The following is a 19,717-nucleotide window of genomic DNA, read 5'->3' as shown; positions in this document are numbered from 1 at the left end:
GGTGGGGTTTACGGTTTTCGGATGGGTTTAATGCTTGGTCCAGCCTTTGAGGGGGTTGCTAACTGTCTGGGCCCAAGGTGGAATTCACTTTGGTATTTTTTCTCGCCTGTTGTACCTCTTTTTTTCTGTACTATTTTCTCTTCTTTTTTTTTTTTAAATTTGATTTGGAAAATGTGTCTGGCGGGCAGGTTGAAGGTCGTCGGGCCGCAGCAAATTAATCACGATATTAACTACCCTATCTGCGAAAGGGGGTTGGACTGTCTCGCATGTGAATGAGAATGCGGCACTTGAATTGAATTTCAATTGCTGGACCTGTTGCCCGCTAGATAAATACGTTGGCCATATGTTTAATGGCCAGCTAATTAGGGGAGATATCTGGCTGGCGGCAAGGGTGTTGGAAAGGGGGTAGCAACTTTCTGTCTGCCTCCGATTCTGGAGCACAATCAGAGCTGCTGATTATACACAATAATGCCGAGCAGCAACAAGCACAAAAGGAAAGTAAAACAGAAAACAGACCAGACAGGGCCTCAAAAGCCAGACAGAGTCCCCATTCCCCGGGCATTGTCGCTGCTCTTACCCAATCCCAAAATGTCTGGCGGCTGCTGTCGAACTGCAAGCGAATTGAGACTACAAAACGCATGAAATGTTTCCACCGCCCACACACCGGCAGGGGGGAGAGGGGTAAAGGGTTGGGGGTCCAGGAGGTACGACAGGAGTAGGACAAGGGACTCACTGGAAAAAATTACCCACATTTCTAGCATATTAGCAAAAGAAAATTCAGTATTTTCAGTATTATTCATTACTATCATTAGTAAGTAATATACCATATAACATACCATGTAATATACCATATAAAGTATTAAAATATACTAAACCTCGAGAATGATAGAATTGGAAATGATAATAATTAAAATATGATAAGATTAGTTGCCCTTTTGATAGTTTTTTTAATAACCTATAATTAAATTATATTTATATATATATTTATTTATAATGTATTAAATATTTATAGCCCTATGACACTGTCATAACTTTTCCAAAAGGAGTACATTTAATTTTTAAAAGACATAGCAACACAGATTAAAATAGTAAACAGCTTAAGAGTATTATTAAAACGTATAAGCATATATCCTTAAAGTTCCTAAGACTTTTAAAAACAAAACAGTTTGTAAGTTGATATTAAAGTAGGTGTAATATGGCTATAAATAAACAAAAAGTAATATTTTCATCCGAACTAGGAAACATTGGAATCTCTTTATACCCCACTCAAAAGGCTGTAATAAATTTAAAAAAAAGTATTTTTATTTGCAGTGTATCCAGCATGAGAGACACTCGTCGCATGTGCATTGAGTGCCATCTCGCTCTCGCACATTGCTACGTGCGCTGCGCCTTTGTGCAGGCAACAGAAAATAAAGTTTATGACTTTGACTGCCGACGGCAGCGACGAAAGTCTGACGATGTCTGCACCGGCGTCTATTATTGCCGATTTTGCATTGTTGTTATTGTTTTTGCTGTTGCTGCTGCTGCTGGCCGGGCGGCACTTGAGGCCTCAACTACAGTGGGATCCACACCGAAAAGGGGAATTTAAGAGCCATAATTTTAAGATGTCTTTTCGGTTTTAAAATTGCTTTAAAAACTGTCAAGAGAGTGCATAACTTTTCGTTATGGGTCTGGGAATTGACAAGCCACGTTTATCCTTACTTTACATATTTTTACCATCTCGAGGATAGCTTTTTATTGCATTATTTTGAAAGAAATAGCCTTGGTTTATTAAACAGCTATTTCAGTTTGATTTATAGCATTTAAATAATTAGGTATCTTAACTTCTTGATATCTATGTTCTTACCTTACTTAATAAAAATCTTAATATTGATGTATTTCCTAAGTTTTAAATTATAAAACAAGAATTCTTTGAAGATACAATTTAATTTAAGAGAAATACTATTATAAAAGAGAATATAAAGTAACCCATTTCAGCTAAACGCATTTTTTAAATGGAATCCCCCCTCCTTTTCGACTATATAAACTATTTTAACTACTTTAATCAATCAATTTCACACAACTTAGAACTTTGCAAGTAAACTAAAACTTTTCTTAAACTATTTGCCCCTCTCACTCTAACTTTGCACCTAACTCTCAAGAACTCACCTAGTATATCACATTATCACATATAAGTCGCACTTTAGCGGGCAAACGCAAGAACACGTTGAAAAATAAAAATAATTTGAGGAGACGGCGGCGACAATCTAAAATGCCGCAAACCACTCCAAAAAAAGCCAAAAATAAAAAAATCAAAAAAAAAAGAGGAGAAATCCCGAGGAGGACACGAGCGAGTGCAAACAAAGCCAGAAGGCGTTGCGAAACTTTGGCGCGTCATTCATCCTCATCCAGAGTCGAAAATATTGCACCCTCGAGCCTGCAAAACGCACAAACACAGACATCGGGCCATAGACGCAGACACACAGACACACATAAAGTCGCACATTTATAGCCCGAAAATTAAGTGAAGCGTAAGCTGAAATGCGCTCCCACTCAACGAGGCACCACCCCCAACACCCCAAAACCACACCACCCCAAAACTCCCCCTTTCCGATTTCGTCTGGCTCGCCGTCTGCCACTTGGCGCTACTGTATGGGTATTGGTTGGTCGGTCTGTGTGTGTGTGTGTGTGCTTAACCTTGAAAAACGAACGAGTCCAGTCGGACCCAAACTCCTGCCCACAACACCCCCTTTTGCCCCAGCCCCTGGAAAGTTGACAGGCCGGCGACGATTTTCATCCTCTCTCAGCAAGTCGAGTTGGAAAAATGAAATTTACGAAATATAATACAGTGGTATTATACCATTTGAACTACCAAAATAGGGGATTTTTTGGGACTTCTTATAATAAAAAGTGTTAAAAATAATATCTGTACAACAAAAAAATTAATACACTTTCAATACACAAATACACTTTAGCCTGGAAACTTTTTATCATCAATAATATAAAACAAAATATAACGGATCCTGTCCGTTTTTACTTACAAAGTCCAAAAAAAATATACTTTTAAAATCCATTGAATATTTTCGTTTTCAAAAAGAATCCAATAAAAATACCGAATACCAAAAATAAAAATACCAATAAAAATGTGAAACTGACATTAATAAATATAATTGCCATCCCTCAGAAGACAATGTTTAAATATTTTTGATTTCTATACGTGTTTAATGAAAGGAAAATTACAGAAAAATATTTTAAAAATTGAAAAAAGTTAAAAGAGCAGACAAAATATAGGAATCTAGCTACATAGTTTTATACAATTTTATTTGTTGTTTTTCTTTTTAATAATTTTCATTTTTTTTGTTTTGCTTTTTAAAATAATTTTCATGTTGAAAATTTTTGATTTAAGCTATATATAGTTAACTTTCCAATTACCTTAAAACCCAACAAAGTTAACACTGTAACAATTTTCTTTTCTCCTTTCCTTTGTATTATATTATTTAACTTTTTTTAGCCCTCTTCATCATCGTCATCTTTTTGGGCATTTAAAGCATCAGAAGCTGCGGCTGAGTTTTCGGAATTGAATTCAATATTTTTGTGGTGGGCGGGAGACTGAGATTGGGATTGAGGAGAAGTGTACCGAAGAAGTGACTTTTGCACCCCTTTTAAGCGTTGCCTTGAAAGTCTGGCCAGACAGCCAGACAGACAGGGGTGGCGGGAAAAGGGTTCGCCCCCTCTGCGCCCCTGTCCATATCTCGATTGAGAAATACTTTGCGGACCCCTTGGGCCAAGTTAAAATGAATTACAAACACTTTTTGTTTGTCGTTGTCGCTGCTGCTCCCACTGACTTTGCCCACGGATTGATGTTCCGGGAAAATGAAAATGTCAAAGTTGAGCTTAGGCCGGGCCAAAAAAGATACTTATTATCATTACGAAATTTTAGCTAAATTGAGATGAGTTTTTAGGAATTGTCTCGGTTAGGAATTATTCGTCTGAGCTGAAATAAGGCAAGGGAGTTTTAAATTATGATTAATGATTTTTTTGGCGGTTGACTTTCAGAAAAAAGCTCAGAAATTTTCTCTTTTATTTTACCTAATGAAAATGGGTTAAAATTTGTACCCCCGTGAAATGAACATGAAAATGGGTTAAAATTTTGACCCTCGTAAATAAAATCACTTTCATTGTATATCATTAGAGATTTTAAATACAAACTCATAGAGGTATCCCACGTCTAAATCGGGATCCAATAACTAACGTTATTGAATCAAGAAGTTCAGTTTTGGGATCCTATTCAGAAACCCATCTGAAATACGGAAAAAATCGAACATGAAAATGGGTTAAAATTTTGACCCTCGTAAATAAAAACACTTTCATTGTATATCATTAGAGATTTTAAATACAAACTCATAGAGGTATCCCACGTCTAAATCGGGTTCCAATAACTCAAGTTATGGAATTTAGAAGTTCAGTTTTGGGATCCCATTCTGAAATACGGAAAAATTGAACATGAAAATGGGTTAAAATTTTGACCCTCGTAAATAAAAACACTTTCATTGTATATCATTAGAGATTTTAAATACAAACTCATAGAGGTATCCCACGTCTAAATCGGGATCCAATAACTCAAGTTATAAAATCTAGAAGTTCAGTTTTGGGATTACATTCTGAAACCCATTTGAAATACGGAAAAATCGAACATGAAAATGGGTTAATATTTTGACTTTCGGGAATAAGAACATTTTTAATGTAGATCATAAGAGAAGTTAAATACAAAATCATAGAGGTATCCCACGTCTAAATCGGGATCCAATAACTCATGTTATGGAATCTAGAAGTTCAGTTTTGGGATCCTATTCTGAAACCCATTTGAAATACGAAAAAATCGAACATGAAAATGGGTTAAAATGTTGACCCTTGTAAATAAAAACATTTTTGATGTATATCATTAGAGAATTTAAACACAAACTCATAGAGGTATCCCACGACTAAATCGGGATCCAATAACTCAAGTTATGGAATCTAGAAGTTCAGTTTTGGGATCCCATTCTGAAATCCATTTGAAATACGAAAAAAACAAACATGAAAAAGTTTAAACATTTTGACCCTCGTGTATAAGAACACTTTTAATATATATCGTTAGATAATTTAAATACAAACTCATAGAGGGATCCCAGGTCTAAATCGAGTTCCGATAACTTAAGTGTTGAATTCTATAAAATCAGTTTTGGGGTTTCATCTGAATGTCATTGGAAATTCTGTTAAAAATGTAACCCTCGTTTAACAGAAAAATGTTATAAATCAAAATGTATGGTTTCATTTATAGAACTAAGAAGATCATGTAAAACCATCGGGTTAAAATACTTAAACTGTTAGTTGGCAATCATTCATGGGCTGTTTCTTCTTGTTCTTTTCCCTATATTTTTTCCTTCGACTTTTGTTTTTTTCCATTCCATTGGTTACGTGGCCTTTATTTATGAGTTTGTCTGCTCCCTGACAGCCGTGCAGCTGCAGCGGACTAGTTGCCTCCTGTCCTGTCCTCCGCCTCCTTATCCTCCTCCCGCTCCTCCTCCCCTGCTCCTGTCCAGGATCATCGAGTCCGCCACACGTCAACTTCATTCGCCCCGTCGCTGCCATCGCTGCCATCGCTCTCATCGCTGTCAACGTCATCGTCAGTCGTCCTCCGCCAGTGTCGCCGCCGCTCGCCGAATGCATCAATAATGCTTCCAGCGGATCCAATTGTTGTTGCTCCGCTGCAGTGAGTTGCAATTGTTGTCTGGCCCACAGGGGGCGGAGTAGGAGGGGGGCGGGGCTGCGACTGGTCCATCTGCTTGCCTCGCCGACGCCGCTCAAATTAATGAAAACTAATGCGACACTGAGAAATTGATGATTGCCGGCGTCGTCTGCAGAAAAGCGACCACCATTACACTCTGAAAACTTCATTGAGAGAAACCTAAGGGGACTCTTTAGGATCAAATGTCCTTAAAACACAATCCTAAGTCACTCTAGTTATCACTATACCAAAATACTTTTTCGAATATAATATAAACTTTTGATTTGAGGTTGTAAAAACAAAGTATTTCTATAAGGTATAAGGTTTATATGTTTTAAGAAGGTTTATAGTTTATAAGGCTATGTTTCCTTGGAAGACAATGTACGTACTCATTAGAATAGCAATAGAATACAGACTTAAAATTTCATTGATCATTGGATCAAATGTCCTTAAAACATAATCCTAAGTCACTCTAGATATCACTATACCAAAATACTTTTTCGAATATAATATAAACTTTTGATTTGAGGTTGTAAAAATAAAGTATTTCTATAAGGTATAAGGTTTTTAGGTTCTAAGAAGGTTTATAGGTTATAGGGTTATTTTTCCTTGGAAGACATTGTACTTACTCAATAGAATAGTAAACTTACACTTTGAAAATTTAATTGGTCATTGGATCAAATTTCCATAAAATACAATCCTAATTCACTATAGTTATCCCCATACCAAAATACTTTTTCGAATATAAGCTTTTGGTCTTTATATAAACAAATGAAGTATTTTTATAAGGTTCTTTAAAAATATTTTCTTGGAGGATATATAATTGATATTTTTTTTAAATTCTTAGAATTTTCATTGCCATATTTTTACCAATACCTGAGGCAGGTAAATATTATTCTTCAAGTGCACCACGTCTGCAATTCCCTCGGCTGCCATCACCACTCCACCTTCTTATTTCTCCCTTTTTGCTTTTGGGGTCGAGACATTAAAAATGACTGCGACTGCGGCTGCTTTTCTGTCTGTGTCTGTTTGTGAGTCTGAGTCCGTCTGCCGCTGCACTTTGGATCGCTTTTGGGGCAACAAAAGGGACCAAAAGCCGACCAGACGGAGCCGGGAGTGGGATTGGAAATGGGAACGGGATTGGGATTGGGAATGGGAATGGGCATGGGGATGCGAATGAGGTTGGGGGCAGACGGTGAGGAGACTGATTGATGCCGTCAAATAAAAATTTGTTGCGAGTGGCAAGCGGATCGGCCGGACTCGCTGACCCGACTGCGATTGCGAATCCAAATGTGGGACTGTACTTGGGTAAATAAAAACAAAAAGTTCTTATGCATCAACAAGAAATATGACTAAGCGGTAGGCTTTGTAATTCGATTCGGCAAATATTCACACCAGTTACTTATAGAATAAAAGGGTATAATGTTATACAACTCTCATACTCAACTCATACAACTTTAGCCTTTATAAGAATAAATAATAAGCTTATATATAGACTTCTAAATGGACTAAATTATTTTGAACAGCATTCTCTAAATACCTATGTATGTTCTGTTAAGTTACTTCAAAAAAGTTTAGAATTTTATATTTTTTGGGGAATTTTAATTATTTTCTTAAAAGTGCTCTTAATGGTATTATGTTTTAGTGCAGTAAAAAAATCATCATCAATCATTTTGACATAATTTTTTTTTTAACTTTATTAAAGTTGATATAGTTAAGAACACCATTTTTAATACTACCAATTACCCTAACTTTATAACTTTCCAAAAGAAACTCGTTCATCTCGTGTTATAATAATGTTTTTTAATATAAATTTATTAAAGTTCAAGACAGTTTTATTATTTATCATACTTGTTACTTGAGCATACATACATACTTCCCCCCTGAAAAATGCAACGTTCGAGTTGTTTATTTTCTGATCCCTGAGTAGCAACCTCCCTCGACTATTAAGTTGTCAAACACAAGCCATGAGAACTTTACATTGTGTGGGCAATGTAACTGTAACTCAGCTTCCGTCGTTTTTGCCAGCGGTTAGAACTAGACCCTACACACCTGCCACCCACTTAACCACCCACCTGAACCACCTGAACCACCCGAACCACCTGCCGCCCCTCACCTGTCTGCTTATCTGGCCCACAATAATTTCGCGAGCTGCGGAAAATTGTGTGCGCGCCTATTCATTGGATGACTCCACCACTTCCGACACAGTTGTTGCCGCTGCGCTTTTTATTTGACTTATGACGGGACTTTGTTCCCTATCTGTATTATTTTATTTTATTTTACTTTTTTTCAGCATTTCAGCGACTAGCGACTGACTCTTGCTGGTACCAAAAAAAAAAAGGGGTGAGAGGGGCGGGTGTATTTGCCCTGGTCCGTTGTCTCGCTTAACTTTTTTATTGCCAGACGAAGCGCAAACATTTGCGAGTATTAATTAACGCTTTGTTGAAGTTTGCGCTTCGATGTCGCCGCCCAGACATCGATGTAGACCTAGACGTTTGACGTAGACTTTGTCAAATGTAATGCCTGGCGAGTATTACGTAGCCAACCCGTTGGGCCCCCTTTTCAGCACAGCAGATATTGCTCTTATTTATTGTGAGATTTTTCAATCTGGAGCACACTGCGAAATACGGGTAGATTTATTCAATATCATTTGACATTGAAATCGATTGAGTAGCATTTTGTCTTGTCGCATGGGGATATTAAACACAAATAAGTTAAATTAAATTATTTCCAAAAATTTGTTTTAATTATTTTTGTTTATCCAGGAAACTTATATTTTTAATGGCAAGAGACTAGAGTTCATATAAAACATAAAAACCTTTCAATAATGTATAAAATAAATTTAAGCATGTCATACTATTTATACTATTTTGCAGTATATAAAAAAATATTTTTTAATTTATTGATTACATTTAACATACATTTTCTAATATATTTTAAAAGCATACTCCATATTACACTACATTTTGACAGCATGCTAAGAAAATCATTTATGGATTAGCATTTAAGCGACATGTACTGTATATTCATACCCCGTTTTGGGGCTCTGATTCAGATTTAGATTGAGATACGGTTTTCTGTACTCGCCGGCTCTGGTGCTCACTCAATTATTCAGGCATAATAAGCAAATTGTTTTAATATGCATAAATATCTTGTACGCCATTTGGCAAACAAGTCAAAACTGCCAGACAAACTGGCAGGCAGTGGCGCAGACAGACAGCCGCAGAGGGGGCGGAGGGGGATGCGTTGGGTGTTCAGGGGTTCGGGGGTCCGGGGGCAGAGCGACTGCATAATGCCCATGGGATATACAAAAGGTGTGTTTACATATATTTAACCTTCAAGATCCGCAGACTAAATATGCCAGCAAACATTTCTGCCACAAAAACGGACAACGTGGACTTTTCCAATGCCCTGAAATTGGTCTGAAAATGTATCTTTAAGTGACATTTTGGGATCTCTTTGAGCCAAGAAATATGTTAATTTTTGCATATCATTTTGGCTAAAAATATGACACACGCAAACTACAACAGTATGTATTGAAAATATTGGAAACAGTTTGCCAACGAATATACTATTTAAACATATCAAATGTTTTTCCACAAAGGGATATTTATAATATTTTGGCAAGACACTTTTGGCATATGACACATTCTTAGCTGTTATTAGGATTTTGTTAAATATTAATATGGAACCATTTCATAATTTTGACAGGTAAACTCAACGAAAAACAGTTTTCTTGAGGTAGTTAATTTTTGAATTGAAGAAATTGAATTTAGTTCCATGTATTTATTTAGTATTATTTCCGCATCAAAAGAACATCTGCCCACTCCCATTTTTTATTGGGTTGTAATTGCTTGTTTTATTATTTTTATTAAAATGTTTTAAGCTGGTTCAACATATTTTAAAGATTTGGTAGCTTTCTTCGTATATTAATTTATTTAAAACTCCATATGAACATAATTTAAATTCATTAGAGAAGCATTTTTTGCATATCTTAAGTACCTGAATGTATTTCATAATCCAGGCCTTAGGTAGCGTGACTGAAATCTACCTTGTTTTCCATGGAATTCCAGAAAATTACATTACACCGGGGACTTCAGCTTGTCCACATTCTCCCCCTGAAAAGCTACCGACCCCCTTAACACACCACCTGCCTCACCAATTGTTTGTCTGTCTGTGTGTGCGTTGTGGCATCGGCATTTTGGAAGGACCAGACACAACGAGTATGGGATTAACGAGGACCAAGGACCAAGGAGCAGTAGGTGGGGGTGGAGTTCGAGGCCGGGTGGCACAATAAAATAAAAGCTTAGGCCACAAAAGCGGCAGACAACTAACTACGCATAAGCGAGGATGACGACGAAGGATATGCGCTTCAAACGCGTTAAGCCGAGTTTGAAAACAGGTGGGGTTGGGTGGAATATAGGGGAAAACAGGAGGAAAACAGGAGGAAAAGCGGGGAAAAAAGAGAAAGCCGGCGGCTCACAATTGAGAGCTGAACGCAGCTGATAAACTTGGAGTGCCTACAATGCGGAAAATGTGGGAAAGGTGCTGCTGCGAATGAATCTCAAGGACACAGCCGAGTTTGTATGTATGTATGTATGCGGCCTACGCATATTTGAGTGCTTTCTCTCTCTCTATTTGTGTGTCTGCCTTCCGTTCTAACTGCATCCCACTCTCTCTTCCGGTCTGGCGCAGACGGTGGCGTATACGTAACGTGATTGTGTGGGCCCAACAAAAAATCAAGCATACGCAACGTGTTTCCCTCGTCGTCGCTGTTGATGACGTTAAATTTTCGGCACTCGGCCGGTATACATCGAAAGTTATGCCACAAAAATGCGTTCTTGCCTCCTAAACAAATACCACGTGGCCTCACTCGACAGCAAAAAAAAAAGGGATCCTAGTTATTTTCGCAAGCGTGCGTGTGTATTTTGAGCTTTGCTATTTATTTTAATACGCACCGAAAATAAATGACAACATAAGAAATGTGTTTGATGACAGCTTTAGACATTTATGCGCATTTATGCTAAACTGTTTGATTTCAATTTCCCAGGAAGGACTTATTTTTGGGGGAAAGCATTTATGTTTGCCTCAACTTTGGAGTTTTTTTTAGGCTTTCAAATGGATTACTTATGGGTGGTGCTCAGGGAAAAGAAGTACATATATGATTGAAAATTAAATGATTAGGCAACATACATATGTATTTGCATAAGCTTAAAATTGCTTAGTCTTGAGCCCTTGCCAAATCGATTTAAAATGTTAAAAAAAATAATTAAATTAATTAGTAATCAATTTGTTTTGTAGAAAAAATTATAAAATCTTTTTAGATCATATAACCATAGTTAAATTGCTTTCCCAAATCTTTGACATTTAAAAGTCTTTTAACTCCTAAAAAACTAATTAGCAGTAGGAAATTTATAAAATAAATTAAAAAAGAAACTTCTTGATCAAAATATTACATGAAAAATATAAGACTCTGCAGTTTCTTCAATTCTTTTAAGAACCTATGACATTTTCTAAATTTCGTTCCCAACATTTTTCCTAAACGCATCAGATCATCGAAGCACTCTGAATACGGGTGTATTAGCAAATCATTAACGATATGCTATTTACAAATAAATTAATAGAGAATTCTTAAACAAGACATTTTTCACTATTAAATATATGCAGCTCTTGAAAAAGACACTTCTTAATAAATATAGTACTATATCCAACACTTTTTAAGATGTGCAGCTTATTCCTTTTATCCTTAGAACCTATGACAATAGTTAAATTGCGTTCCCAACCATTTTCCGAATCGACTCTGAATATGGTTGTATATTGCCCATCCAGACACTCAATAGCTCCAGCCGGCAGCAGCGGCAAAACAAGGGCAAACAATAAAATAAGCAAACAAACAAACACGCAACGAGGCAGACGCACACATGACAGACAGGATGGTCGATGGACATGGACATGGGCGTAGATGGGGGATCGGATCGGGAAGTACGGGCAGTACGGGCAGTACAGGGAGTACGGGGAAGGCCTCTAGACAGCCAGACCTGCATTAAATAAATATGTGCGTAATAAAAGGCAAATAAAAAAGAAGGAAGGCAAAGCAGAAAAGCTGAAAAGAGCAAACCAATTGAAGTGTGTCGCGCCAATCGAGCCACAACACACACAACAATTGCAATTTGTATTAATTTTATTGGTTTATTATTATCGTCGGCGACGTGGCCACGATTGATGCCATCAGACAGTGTTTAAACGTTGCTCGATTGAAAGCGAGTTAATTTCATTTACTGATTTGTGGGCACCCAACATCGCTGGCTGGGGGAGAAGGGCGAACATCTGGGGTCTGGACTCCCTGCAATCCAGATTGTAGGGCCCATTCATCAACTCGATTCTGGGTCGTAATCAGCGGTTCTCGTTCGATGAACTGCATTTGCCCTGCGATTGCGATAGCCCACTGTCACAACCAAAAATTTCAAATGCCAATGCGCACGTGTCGCCTTTTTTTATGGAACACCATTGGAATCTCTGGCGGGAGTCGTCTACTGATAGCTGGGGTTTATCGTGTCTGAATTAAGTGCAAATAATATAGATTATAATGCACAGTCCGCTTAGAACTGCATTTATAGCCACTGTGACTGTATAAATCACTTTTAAATATCAGCATTCTAGACATTAATTCCACCTATCAGCGCTACTTAATGAGTGGGAAGCAATTAACCTAGTATTAAATTTATTAACCCACTAAATCTGCACAAACAATTTTGATGTAATTTTTAAGGTAAATATAATACATCTAATATATATATATAGTACATACAAAATAAAAGCCATTTAGGCATCTTCTTATGAATTCCATTAGTAATTTATTTTCATATATATCAAATATATGAATAGTACAAATAGTACATAAAATATATATAAAAGACATTTAGACATCTTCGTTTAAACTCCATTAGTAATTTCTTATCAATTATTCTTTTTGATACGTTTTAGGTTTTTTTTCACAAGCCATATAGATTTTCTCTGAGTTTTATTTTCCAATCTTTCTTTATCAGTCGGACTTTGATGGAATTTTTAGACTCTTGGCTTTTATATATACATATATATATGACTAACATGCTATTACTAATGACTTGTTTATCTTTTCAGACCTTATAACTCTGGACAGTACAATGTTATTTTAATAATAAGCACTTGTGACGCTGCTCCATATCACCCCACTCCCCGTAGAGATTTCATAAAAGTCCCAACCAGCCAGTTATGATATGGCCAGATCATGCCAAGGGCGTGCGAATACATTACCGCTGACTCAAGTTAGTCGCACCAGATCGACCGCCCCCAATATCCCCCATATCCCCCCAAAGTCCGGCGTTATCGTACGCCCATTCCCGATCGTTGCTCCGCGCTGCGTTCATTGAACGCACTTTCGGCTCTCGACGCACGCGTCGTTAACAAAAAAATGTAAGAAAAAATAAGGGAAAAAGAAGCTCTGTCTCCGGATACTTGAATGTGTATACGCGTGCATAATACAATAATAATTTCGTTTTACAAAATGAGCAAAAAAAAAAAAAGAAAGGAATACAAAAAAAGTACACAAAATAAGCGCAGCCAATGGCCGACAGGGGGAGCAGAAGAAACTTGCCCAGACAGCGATCCCAATCCCGATCAATGCACCTTTGCCAAAGGTGCAACGCCTCGAAAAGTCGGGTCTTTATATTCCAGTACATGGCATATAGCATTTGTGTGCCTGTGTGAGTTGTCTGGGCATGCAGTGACGCACGAAACGCGATCACGTTCGCATTTATTAAAAGATGGTTGCTGTTGCACCGGCGACTCGGGATGGGATGGTATGGGATGGTTCGGGGTGGTTCGGGATGGGATGGGGTCTCCAGAGAGGTCTTGGTCTCGAACTCGAACTCGGACTGCAGCGAAAACTGCGACTGCTGCTGGAGACAGATGTGGGTAACATTTGCCGGGCTAGGCAACAAAAAATGGGCCCCTAAAGGAAAAACTAGAGCCTTACAACGAAGTTATAAATGCTCTTTCAGGCTGTTCATCTAACCCTATTTAATATCAATTTTAAAATATTTCGACTATCTATAGTTCGCTTCGTTATTTAATACTATATCACATAAATTATTCCGGCAGAAAACAGGAGCTGAAATCTAAACCTTTCGGGCTGTTAAATATAATAAACAATTAAATTAATATTGTCAGGTATCTAATATTGTATTTTTCCGTATAGCTTATTATAATAGTTTCTACAGAAATCAATTTAACATAACATAAATAAAAAACGAAAGCATAGAAATTTAAAAATAATAGGCATTTCAAAACCATAGACATAATAACTAAAGTTAAAAAGTTATATGTAATATGTCTTAATTATTATCAAAACTGTAATGTTAATAAATTGAAGAATATATATTTTTTAAAACCTTGTTTTTAATTGGTTCTGGGTTTTAGTTATATGAAAGAATATTAATTTTCTCTTCCTGCCACATCTTTAATTTTCGAATTGATTTTATTTAGTAAACCCTGATTGTTTTAACCAACATAAATATTTTTATATATTTTTTTAAGTTAAATATAAATTAGAAAATAAGTATCTCTCAGTGACTTCTTGGTTGTTAATCGAACGCTGAGTTAAATTCTCGTAGCCTCCTCTTCGAGGGTATTAAAATCCGGTGAAGGCAGTGAAAAACTTGACCAACATGTGGTTCTGTTGGCTATTTTTAGAGGCCTTGCTATCTGTGCATCCGACTGGCTGGCCATCTTCCTGCTGCAGTCCCTGTCCATCCAGATGCAGACTTCCCGAACTGCATCTCAGAGATGCGAGGAACGGGGAGCGGACAAGGGCAATAGTCGGGGTATTGGTTCATTAACTGGGACCGAGTTTTAATCAGATTTGTGCGTGAAGTTCGGCACTCACCCGCGGCCACTGGCAGCAACAAGAAATGGGAGGGATTCGGGATCTGGGCTCTGGGTTCTGGGTTTTGGTGTGTTCTGCAACAATATTTTAATGGGAAACTCTTACAAAACGCCTCTCGCCTCCTCGAGAGGCGAACTCTCTGTTTCCGAACCAGTTCCAGACATCTGCGGAAGCGTGGCACTATAAACAATATTCTTTTAATTTCTGTTGCCTCGCTTTCTGGTCTCGTCTCGCAGATTTCGCAGCAGACAAATTTATGAGCGCTAAGTGAAGGCCAATAAAATTCGTTTTGTCTGGAGTGTATTTTTGTGGACGGGACTGCTACTTCTTCTGGCCAGTTTTATTTCCATTTCCAACTTCTCGGCCGGTCCTCACTTAAGTCATCTCTTTGGCGGGCACATTAATTTTACGGATTCTCTTTAGTTTTTGTCTGGATTGCTTATTTGTTTGTTTTTATTTTTGTCTGGGTAGAAATATGTAAATTCAAAAGGTTGGTAGAAACGTGTCTGAACCAGTAACAATAATGATTGTTTCAGTTTTAGGAGATATACGACCTGATGGCTTTATATTTTCTTTGGAAGATTCTTAAATTTGAAACGTTTGCCTACAGTTCTTTAAAAATAAATGACGTTTCGAAATAAATCTACTTGCAATATAATTATCGTTGCCCCATTTTATAATTACTTAATTAACAAAAAAATACAAAAACCTTTTGCATAGTATCCATTATCGATTGTTATCAATAGCTAATGAAAGCAATATTATTAGCATGTTTAAGTGCCATAACATTTGAATGCATAGCAAGAGTACAACTAAACATTTGGAAAGTTTTAGTTTCGAAAGGAACATTTACGTTATAACTTTTGAGATGTGGATGATCAAAGTGATCTTAACCTGCTTGGTAACAGTAAGCTACTTCTTATAAAAATATAGTCATATCCTAACTTTTGCACTAAAGGGCTCTTTAGGTCATGTGAGCTTCACTAATCTGAAGTGTGAAATGTTCGACAGGAAGTTTGGAAAATTTGAAGTTTGTCATATCAAGGCAGTTAATCGAACACATAAGTATATAGATCTTGAGATAGCGCTTAATATACTTCCCATAAACAATATAATGGTAAGTGTTCTACATTTTTAAAAACAACTTTTTAAGAAAATTATAAATCTGCAGATTAACTTAGAACCCATGCGATTTGGTAATGGGTACAAATCATTTTTTATGAGCATGAAGTACGATTTTTGCAAGTATATGAGGAATCCAAACGAAAGATCATTGACATTTTTAAAAGAAATACATTCAACGTTCATCGATGCTACAAACCTAAACCACACCTGTCCCTATAATGTGAGTATATTTTCAATTTTGGTTTACTGATTAACTATTGTCAATTTAGCATAATATTTCAGTTACCAAGTTTTGGACTGGCAATCTGGAAAAGGCGTTCCTGCGATATCTTCCCGTACCCAACGGAGATTATGCATTGTTTTCGACGTGGTACGTTTCGAGTATTCCTCGTTTATTTGTCAATATTTACTTTAAAATAACTAATTGAAGTTGATATAAATGGATACGTAAATATAGAAAATAAATTTTAAAAAAGTTTTACAAAGTTGGTATAGATTTTTGTTCGGTGAATATTATTATCATTGCGGTTAAATTTTGTATGGCTCAACAGACAAGATCTTAATAAACTTTTGTAATAATGAACTGTACGACTGTTAATGTGCCTGGCCATTAGGTAAAAACTCGTTAGCTTAAGTGATTTAACAAAATACTATATACTTTTAGTTTTCAATCAAACTGGGACAGATCATCATGCGAGTGCTTCTTTATACGTTGACCATTTTGGGATCCTTAACGGTAAAACTATAAAGATCATTAAGCGTAGATCAGTAAACCTATTTATTCAACCTAGAGGATCCAAGCCCATGTGACGTTCACCAATCTGAAGTGTGGCTCAAAAGATAGAAAGTTCGCTACCTTTGAAAAATGCTACATCAAGGCGGTGAATCGTACTCACAAGTACATCGATATTCATGTAAATCTCTTGAAAGTACCAGTTAATAATATTACAGTAAGTTAAAAAAGTTTAGAAAAATTGTAAGCTGGAAGATGCTATTAATTTGCAGATTATGGCGAAATTTATGCGACACGATCACGGTTATAAACCATTCTTCATAGATATCACATTTGATGCATGCAGGTTCCTTAGGAATCAACAGCAACCTATTCTCAAGTCGTTTTATGAAATCTACAAGAATAGTTCCAACATTAACCATACTTGTCCATATAACGTAAGTAACTCGATTACAAATTTATTGATGCCATTTTACTAACTATATTAACAAATTAAGCACGACATTATTGTGGACCATTTTTGGACTGGAAATATTGAAACGGCACTTATGAAGTACATCCCCATAATAAACGGTGATTATGCCGTCTTTACTGAATGGTCTGCATATAACATTGTCCGTGCGTTTATAAATATATATATTAGAATATCAGATAAAATGAAATAGTATAATAAATCGAGGGTTTGATAGTCTTGTTTCTTCAAGGAAGATTAAATTAGGTATTTCGCCAAAAAGACAACAAAAATTACTGCAAATAATAAACAAATTGAATTATAGATTTGTTTTTCAAATTGGCTTTACAACAATTTTTTGTTTAATGTTTAATATATTTATTTATAAACAATTAATTAAGGCAAGCTTTGGACTGGGATCCACGTAAATTTTAATCTAAATCACAATAAAAACTGCACAAAACCCCAAATATAAAAGAGTTCCTCCAACTAAAACCTATACAAAAATGTTGACCAAAGTTGGTTAAATTTTTGTCAGTGTACTGATACAATCTTAACATATCGTTAACAAAATACGCGTTCTCCATAAATACCTTCATATTGTTAGTAATGTGAATGGTCGTTATGTGAAAACTAATTAACAAAAATATGAACATTGTTGGCTTTAAATTCATTTAGGAAAGATCACCATGCGAACGTGTCTTCTTGTAATAACAATTTTGGGATCTCTCACGGTAAAATTACCAGGATATTTAATTTCAGTTAAATAAACGTATATTTACAACCAGACGATCCTCACCCACGTGACGTTCACCAATCTAAAGTGCGCTACAAAAGACATTAAGTTCGCAAACTTTTCAAAATGTTACATAAAAGCGGTAAACCGTACTCATAAGTATATCGATCTCCACGTAAATCTCTATCAAAAAATCGTGGATAATGCCACAGTAAGTTCAAATAAATATCCGTAACGTCTTGAGCTTTGAATTGCTAATCACTTGCAGGTTAAGGTAAAGTTTATGCGACAAGATCATGGCTATAAGCCATTTTTCGTTGATGTCACTGTTGACGCTTGCAAGTTCCTTAAAAACCAACGGCAACCCATGGTGAAAATGATTTTTGATGCGTATAAGAGTAGTTCCAATCTCAATCACACATGCCCTTACAATGTAAGTACCTTGATCAAGAGCTAATTAACAAAAAATAATTTCTAAAAAAAATAATAAAGCACGACCTAATTGTGGACCACCTTTGGACTGGAAACCTTGAAGGAGAACTTTTGAAAAACCTCCCTTTAAAAAATGGCGATTATGCTATCTTTTCGGAATGGTCCGCACATAATATTGTTCGAGCTATTATAAATATATACATACGGATAATAAATAATTAATTGGAATTTAAAATATAACGAGCTTAAAACGAAAATTGCTAAAACGTACCTTATTTTGATAAAATCAATAGTACTTGAGCAAATTCTTGATGATCTTACACTTAATCAAAAAGTTGAGCGCTATTATATTTTATTATTATATATTTTTTACTTTGTATAAGTGTTTAGTTTAACTTTAAATGTTTTATTTATACTTTTAATCTCGTAGGAGTTAAACAATTTTGTTTGTCAGTGAACTGATTATATCATATAATATCGCTAGATGAATGAGCAATCTATAATTATATCTACATTTGGTAATAGGGTCAGCCCATTATAAGAAACCATATTTGATCAAATGGTTCAACCAAAATATAGACATTGTCAAATTTAAATTCATGGGGGAATATCGACATGAAAATTCTTCTATGTATATTTATTATTTTGCAATCTGTAATGGTAAAGCTCAGAGAATATTCAAATGATGGTAAATAAACCCGTTCCAATAACCTAGGTGATTTTCAGTTATATGACGTTCACCAATCTAAAGTGCGGCACGAAGGATATTCGTTTTACCAACTTTGAAAAATGTTATATTAAGGCTGTGAACCGTACTCACAAGTACATTGATCTTCATGCGAATCTTTATCAATTACCAGTGGATAATGTAACGGTAAGTTTAGAAAAAAATATAGGAAAACGTGTAATTTAAATTACTTACGTTTGCAGGTTAGGGTGAAGTTAATGCGTCTTGATCATGGCTATAAGCCATTTTTCGTAGACATTACGATCGATGGCTGCCGGTTCCTTAAACACCAAGGAAATCCAATTTTAAAACTGTTGTATAATACATACAAGAACAGTACCAACCTTAATCACACATGTCCCGTCAATGTAAGTAAATAAAAATCGCAGTACCTGTGGCGTTCTAACAAACAGTTTACCTAAGCACGACATAATTGTTGATCATCTTTGGACTGGAAATGTTGATTCGGATATCATGAAACACATCCCAATAATGAATGGTGATTATGCTCTTTATTCCGAATGGTCTGTTTATAATATTGTTCGTGCTTTCGTAAATTTTTACGTAAAAATAACGCCAGGGCGAAACTAAACTATAAAAAATAATGGTAAACTTTTGCACGATTAAGTCGGGATCAAACATTAATAATTAAATGCTGTTAAGTATGTACAATCTTTTTTTGTAAGAATAAAAAATGGTTATTAAAACCAAAAAATTGGTTCTATAAATGTACTAAAATAATAACGCTGTTTAAGAAAATCCGAAATCCTTAGAATCTTCAATTGTATTGCACAGATTACGAAATAAATTAATGTCAAATTTGTATAAATTATATAGTTAGGAA

At 35.9% G+C, this 19,717-nt stretch overlaps 5 protein-coding genes across 5 annotated transcripts in view; 4 read left to right on the top strand and 1 right to left on the bottom strand.

Annotated features, from left to right (window-relative positions):
- The window catches only part of LOC108007473 (uncharacterized), a 77,321-nt gene that overhangs the window by 38,531 nt on the left and 19,073 nt on the right, over positions 1 to 19,717 (bottom strand). The gene's annotated exons all lie outside the window — the stretch shown is intronic.
- Positions 15,398 to 16,222, top strand: LOC118877230 (uncharacterized). The gene is made up of 4 exons (XM_070996839.1): positions 15,398 to 15,565; positions 15,638 to 15,786; positions 15,841 to 16,014; positions 16,064 to 16,222. Exons 1-4 carry the CDS (start codon positions 15,463 to 15,465, stop codon positions 16,220 to 16,222), a joined length of 585 nt encoding a protein of 194 aa, XP_070852940.1. The 5' UTR covers positions 15,398 to 15,462.
- On the top strand, positions 16,486 to 17,192 carry LOC108007476 (uncharacterized). The gene is made up of 4 exons (XM_036814455.3): positions 16,486 to 16,530; positions 16,586 to 16,744; positions 16,800 to 16,964; positions 17,025 to 17,192. Exons 1-4 carry the CDS (start codon positions 16,486 to 16,488, stop codon positions 17,190 to 17,192), a joined length of 537 nt encoding a protein of 178 aa, XP_036670350.3.
- On the top strand, positions 17,668 to 18,368 carry LOC108018332 (uncharacterized). The gene is made up of 4 exons (XM_017085873.4): positions 17,668 to 17,712; positions 17,767 to 17,925; positions 17,983 to 18,147; positions 18,207 to 18,368. Exons 1-4 carry the CDS (start codon positions 17,668 to 17,670, stop codon positions 18,366 to 18,368), a joined length of 531 nt encoding a protein of 176 aa, XP_016941362.4.
- On the top strand, positions 18,762 to 19,486 carry LOC108007475 (uncharacterized). The gene is made up of 4 exons (XM_017071156.3): positions 18,762 to 18,806; positions 18,862 to 19,020; positions 19,077 to 19,241; positions 19,297 to 19,486. Exons 1-4 carry the CDS (start codon positions 18,762 to 18,764, stop codon positions 19,462 to 19,464), a joined length of 537 nt encoding a protein of 178 aa, XP_016926645.3. The 3' UTR covers positions 19,465 to 19,486.

This window comes from Drosophila suzukii, chromosome 3 (genome assembly GCF_043229965.1).
Source record: "Drosophila suzukii chromosome 3, CBGP_Dsuzu_IsoJpt1.0, whole genome shotgun sequence".
Taxonomy (NCBI): domain Eukaryota; kingdom Metazoa; phylum Arthropoda; class Insecta; order Diptera; family Drosophilidae; genus Drosophila; species Drosophila suzukii.
The sequence above is the reverse complement of the archived record's forward strand: the minus strand, read 5'-3'. Positions and strand labels throughout refer to the sequence as shown.